This window comes from Macadamia integrifolia, chromosome 13 (genome assembly GCF_013358625.1).
Source record: "Macadamia integrifolia cultivar HAES 741 chromosome 13, SCU_Mint_v3, whole genome shotgun sequence".
NCBI lineage: Eukaryota > Viridiplantae > Streptophyta > Magnoliopsida > Proteales > Proteaceae > Macadamia > Macadamia integrifolia.
In genome coordinates this window covers 11,412,450-11,418,449 of record NC_056569.1, presented here as the reverse complement: position 1 = coordinate 11,418,449, position 6,000 = coordinate 11,412,450, and the positions used below count along the sequence as shown (strand labels likewise).

Sequence of the window (6,000 nt, the reverse complement as noted above, 5' to 3'; positions counted from 1 at the left end):
GTGGGGGCGGGGGAGTGGGGGGGGTGTGTGGGGGAGTGGGGGGACTTTAAGTAGAATGGTCTCAAAATAGCATATAAGGCCAATTTAGGCATGCAACGATAGCATCAAATTTAGCTTCCAAAGACCAATGGTTTCGATCTCAAGTCATTCAAATTCAAATCTAAAAGACTATTATAAATTAAAAATAACTATATCTAAGATATTTCTAGTTATTAATAAAAGCATAAGCAAACAGAAACTATTTTCAAGCATTTCGAACGAGGAAAAAATGAAACAATTTCCCAGTAAGAAAACTATAAAAGTAATACTCTACAGACTAGAAGAAGAGTACCCTCATCTTCTGCATGTGCATCTTTAATCTTCCGAATCTCATCTTCTATCTGCTCTCTTGTCAAGTTCTCACCTTCCTGAAAGGAGAAATAACCATTTCCACACTTTCATAATTCTGTGTTCACATTTCACTCATTCACCAGTTTGCATTCGAATAAAAAAGAGAAAATCCCAAACATGAAAACGTACCAAAATGTCTAGGAAAACAAACACATACTAAGCAACCAACATGCAAAATCAGAAGCAGTCATCACTCTCAAACAAGTCCATGGGTGGAAATTGAGCCCCAGGAATAAAGCAAAAGTACAATGCTATGGGGATTGTAAGTTCATTTCCTGTCCGCCACGGTTCTTTTTGTTCAACTTCTATTTATTTATTTCTTTGATTATCAAAAACAAAAGAAAATCTTATAACAATGATATATTCTTCTTTCTCCATAACAGCACTTTCTATTCAGATCATGGTAATAGAATTCTCTCTTTGGTGTTTTAGAGACAGTACAATGTCCTCTTTTGTCATTAGGAAAAGTGTACGATAAAGTAAAACAGACTAAATATTTAACAGATAAAACTCCATACGGTTTTTTGGTGACCCATTGACAAGGTTAGCTTTTAGTCACTTCATAATTTCAAATAATTAGCAAATTATTTATCAAATTCGTGAGGGAGAAAGCGATTTTGATGGTTGTTCGCGATTTTGATGGTTGTTGCGGATTTTTTCACAAGGAAAAGAAAGCAGGAACTGATTAGTAGCTTTACTAGCAAGAGGCAAGCATCCGAAAATAGAACCTTAAAATAACCAAAAGACAAGCATAGCAACTGTATGATAAAAAAATTCAAGAATTTTCTACAAAATTTTTAGTTTAGTTCAGATCCAGACCAAATTATTCATAAAATTCAGCCTAGACTGGAATTATTCACGAATTTTTGCAGAAATTGTCAACCATGGCCACACTATTCCCAAACCAGAAATAAGGTTACTCATTCAGCACACTGTCAACTCACACAAATCTGAACTCCAAATACAAGAATTTTGTATAGACATTTGTTAGATATGACCAGGTGATGTAATACTGTAATTGAGGAAGCTCAAAACAGTACCAGGGTAGGATCTTTTCTCAGAGAATAGGAAATTCTAGATATAGAGAATAGGATATTGCTAAAATTTGTTGAAAAATGAAAAGGATGGAACAATAAACAATAAAATAACACCCAGGCTTCACACCGCAAGGTGGATCGACTGGATCAAACACCAACCTACCTTGATCAAACACAGGGGATTTCTTGAGCAAACACAAGAGATTCTTGATCAAACACAAGAAGAGAGTTGCATAAGCAAACTTTGTTTTAAATTCTGAGTTGTCCTTGAATGCTTACAATTGATCCCTATTTATAAGACCAATTCAACAAAACATTACATACCCAACTTCCAACTAACAATAGTAGAAAGTCTTCACTTATTAAAGTTGAGGTAGGAAAGTCATCATCTTCCAACTACTAAAGTTGAAAAAACCTTCACCTACCAATTACCAAAAGTGGAAAAATCCTCACCTCTTAAAGTTGCAATGGAAAAGTCATCCCCCAACTACCAAAGGTGGAAAAGTCTTCACCCATCATCACTTACAAAAGTGAATTGATCCCCCCCATTTAGAAAAGTAAAAAGTAAAAGTAAAAGTAACTTCTAACCACTTAAATTGAACCGATATTGGACCAACATGGACCATGGTTCAATTGGAACTAAACTAAGACATAAAACATGAAATAAAAACTAAGTATAAAATTAATAAGCATCAACAAGGTAAGGCCACATGCTAGTTACTCTTGTTGGCCTTCTTCCTACGGATGTAGGTCTTCAGATCTGCATCAGCTCCTCCCAACTTGAAAACATTCGTCTCCGACGAATGGATGAAAGACATGTAACGCTCATATAAGTCAGGATCGAGTCGCTTGAAGTCATCAGCATGAATCCAAGTGCAATCAGTCCGTGGTCGTCCCTTCCATTTGACAAGAAAAGTGTGATAACCGGTGCCACGACGAGTGGTTTTGTAAGTGTCATCTAAAACCTCTTCAATAACATCTTCAAGAGGTGGTGTAAGTTGGGGCAACCTTAGCATTTGTTCCAGGTCACCATCATCTGAATGATGTCCCACATAAAGATGTAGGTCAGCTACATTGAAGACATCGCTTATGGTCATTTCCTCAGGTAATTCGAGCACATAAACATTTGGTCCTATACGTTTCAGCACCTTATAAGGACCCATCTTCTTTGGATGGAGCTTTGTGTTAACACCAGGTTGGAACCTCTCAGGATTTATGCGAACCATAACCATGTCTCCTGGTTTAAACTCCACATAACGACGATGACGATCAGCTGTAGTCTTGTAGACATCATTACTTAAGGCAATACGTCGTCGCACGTTTGCATGCACCTCTGTGATGTGGCGCAAGAATTCATCAACTTCAAGGCAGATTCAAGCCTGGGGTGGGAGTGGAACAAGATCAATTGGGCGTTGCGGCTGAATTCCAAGTAATATCTCAAATGGTGTGCGCCCCGTTGTCCTGTTCACTCAGCTATTGTAGGCAAACTCAGCTATGTCAAGGATTGCTGGCCATGTCTTCTCATAATCTCGGACTAAGCACCTCAACAAATTCCCCAAACTTCTATTAACAACCTCCGTCTGACTGTCAGTTTGTGGATAGAATGCAGTTGAAAACTGTAGCTTTGTGTTAGTTTTTAGCCACAATGTCTTCCAGAAATAGCTCATAAACTTGACGTCATGATCAGAGACAATAGTACTTGGCAGCCCATGCAGTCAAACAACCTCTTTAAAGAAGAGCTTTGCAATATGATAGGCATCAAAGGTCTTTCGACATTGCAAAAAGTGAGCCATCTTAGAGAAGCGATCTACTACAACCATGATGGAATCATACCGTTCTCTTGTAGGTGGCAGCCCAAGTACAAAATCCATACTAATGTCGAGCCAAGGTGCATGAGGAACCGGTAGTGGGGAGTAGAGGCCTGTATTCTGCTTGGTCCCCTTAGCAAGTTGACAAACTCAACACCTTTTGATGACATGATCTACGTCTTTTGCAATGTGTGGCAAGTAGTACCGATCAGTCACCTGTATGATGGTCTTGTCCTTGCCGAAGTGGCCTCCCAAACCTCCTCCGTGTAACTCCCTTATGATGTGATGTCGTAGGGAGAAGTCTGGAATGCATAATCGCGTTCCGAAGAACAAATAACCATTGTGGACAGAATATTTAGGGTGTTGCTCACCTTGCTGTAACTCTACATATAGGACTCTGAAATCCTTATCAGACGCGTACTCATCCCGTATCTGATCAATACTAATGGCATGTGCTGAAAAATTATTGATAGTGAGAACTTTTCGGCTTAAAGCATCAGCCACCGTGTTCTCTTTACCAGCCTTGTATTTCATCGCAAAGACGAACTCTTGTAGGTAAGCAACCCACTTTGCATGCTTCTGACTGATTGACTTCTGAGAATGGAGATGTTTGAGTGCTTCATGATCGGTGTAAAGAATAAATTCCTTACCAATCAGATAGTGTCTCCAATGGCGTAACACTTGGATGATAGCATAGAGCTCCAAATCGTAAGTCGAGTAGCGTCGCTTGGCATCGTTGAGTTTCTCGCTATAGAAAGCGAAGGGTGCCCTTCTTGCATCAGCACACCTCCCAACCCAATATGCGAAGCATCAGTTGCCACCTCAAATACACGATCAAAATCTGGCAGGCGTAATATTGGGCCTCTGTCATCTTCTTCTTGATAAGATGGAGGGCTTTTGTCACCGCTGTTGTCCACTCAAACTTGCCTTGACTCTGCTTCATACATTCGGTAATAGGTGCCATGATTGCACTAAAATTTCAAATGAATCTCCTGTAAAATGAGGCTAGACTGTGGAAGCTACGGACTTCAGTGATTGTCTTCGGGGTAGGCCAGTTGGTGATGCTCTTGATCTTCTCAGGATCAGCTTCAACCCCCTTGGATGAGACAATAAAACCAAGGAATACAACCTTGGGCAGCATAAAGGAACACTTCTTGAGATTAATGTATAGCTTCTCCATACGGAGCACCCTCAAGACTTGCTTCAAATGGTCGATGTGATCATCTGGATGCTTGCTGTAAACTAAGATATCATCTAAGTATACAACCAAAAATCGACCAATAAATGGACGAAGTACCTGTGTCATAACTCGCATGAATGTACTAGGTGCATTCGTCAGACCAAAGGGCATGACCTTCCACTCGAACAGTCCATCCTTGGTCTTGAAGGCGGTCTTCCATTCGTCTCCTAGCCAAATACGAATTTGATGGTAGCCGCTTCGAAGGTCCAATTTTGAAAAGACCTTTGCACCTGACAACATGTCTAGCATATCATCAAGTTGTGGTATGGGAAACCTATACTTAACCGTTATTTTGTTGATTGCTCTGCTGTCGACACACATACGCCATGAGCCATCCTTTTTTGGAGTAAGTAATGCTGGTACAGCACAAGGACTAAGGCTCTCAATGATAAACCCCTTCTGTAGTAGTTCATCAACTTGCCTTTTGAGCTCAGTGTGTTCTGTAGGATTGAGACGGTAAGCTGGAAGGTTGGGAAGCACAGAGCCAGGCACCAAGTCAATAGCATGCTGAATATTGTGCATGGGAGGGAGCTTATTAGGTAGCTCGTCAGGTACTAAATCAGAAAAGTTGGTTAGAAGCTCTCTAATAGGCCGTGTGAGCTGAACTGTTGGTGGTGGAGTGACCTCTCTAGTAACCAGGGCTAATATCATGCCTGTATCATGGCTGGTTCGCTCAAACTGCTTTTGTGGAACAACTAAGATCTTCTTCTGTGGAAGGACTAGCATCTTGTTGGTATCGGTGGTGGCTTTCTGGTTAGTCTTCAATGTCTGTCTCTTACGCATCTCCTCTGGTACATTGATAAGCTCAAGTATAGTGCGCTGCCCTTTAAAGGTAAATATGCATTGATTCTTCTTTCCGCCAATGAGAACATCATTATCATACATCCATGGTCTCCCTAAAAGAACATCAGCTAGCTTCATAGGAATAACATCACACCATACCTTTTCTTCATATCGAGAAAGTTGTAATGGAACAGAACATCGCTGATTGACCTCCAAAGTGTTGCCATTTAGTAGGGATACTTTGTAAGGCTGCGGGTGTTTCTCTACCTTCAAATGTGCTTTCTTCACAAACAACTCAGAGACAACATTAACGCAGCTGCCACTGTCAACTATCACCTGTACAGTGCGATCAGCTGAAGCCATGCGGCTGTAAAATATGCATGTACATCGCCAATCCTCGCCTTTGGTTTCAGCCACCAATATGCAAGAAAGCACATGAATTCCATAGGAGTCATCTTCATTTGCTTCATCCCCCATCATAATAATCAACATTTTCGTCTTCTTCTTCTTCCAATGGGATTGGAAAGATGTGGGAATTATCTTCATCAGGAGTATCGTCAGCGTCAACCATCACTGCTACTTTTTGACATGTAGGACAATTTTTGGCATAATGTCCCCTCTCCTGACAATGAAAGCATTGCACTGTGGCAGTGCTAGGCATAGGTGCTTTCCCCTTGTGATCAGCACGTGGAGAAGGTGTGGTACGTGGAGGATGAGAAGTAGGATTCTTTGTTGAAAATTT

At 40.7% G+C, this 6,000-nt stretch overlaps 1 protein-coding gene across 2 annotated transcripts in view; it reads right to left on the bottom strand.

The window, feature by feature from the left end:
• Positions 1-6,000, bottom strand: part of LOC122059672 (pre-rRNA-processing protein TSR1 homolog) — a 30,251-nt gene that overhangs the window by 4,440 nt on the left and 19,811 nt on the right. For both annotated transcript variants that reach the window (XM_042622623.1, XM_042622624.1), the window contains exon 14: positions 332-407. In XM_042622623.1, the coding sequence (XP_042478557.1) occupies positions 332-407 (76 nt within the window). The remainder of the gene's footprint in view (positions 1-331; positions 408-6,000) is intronic.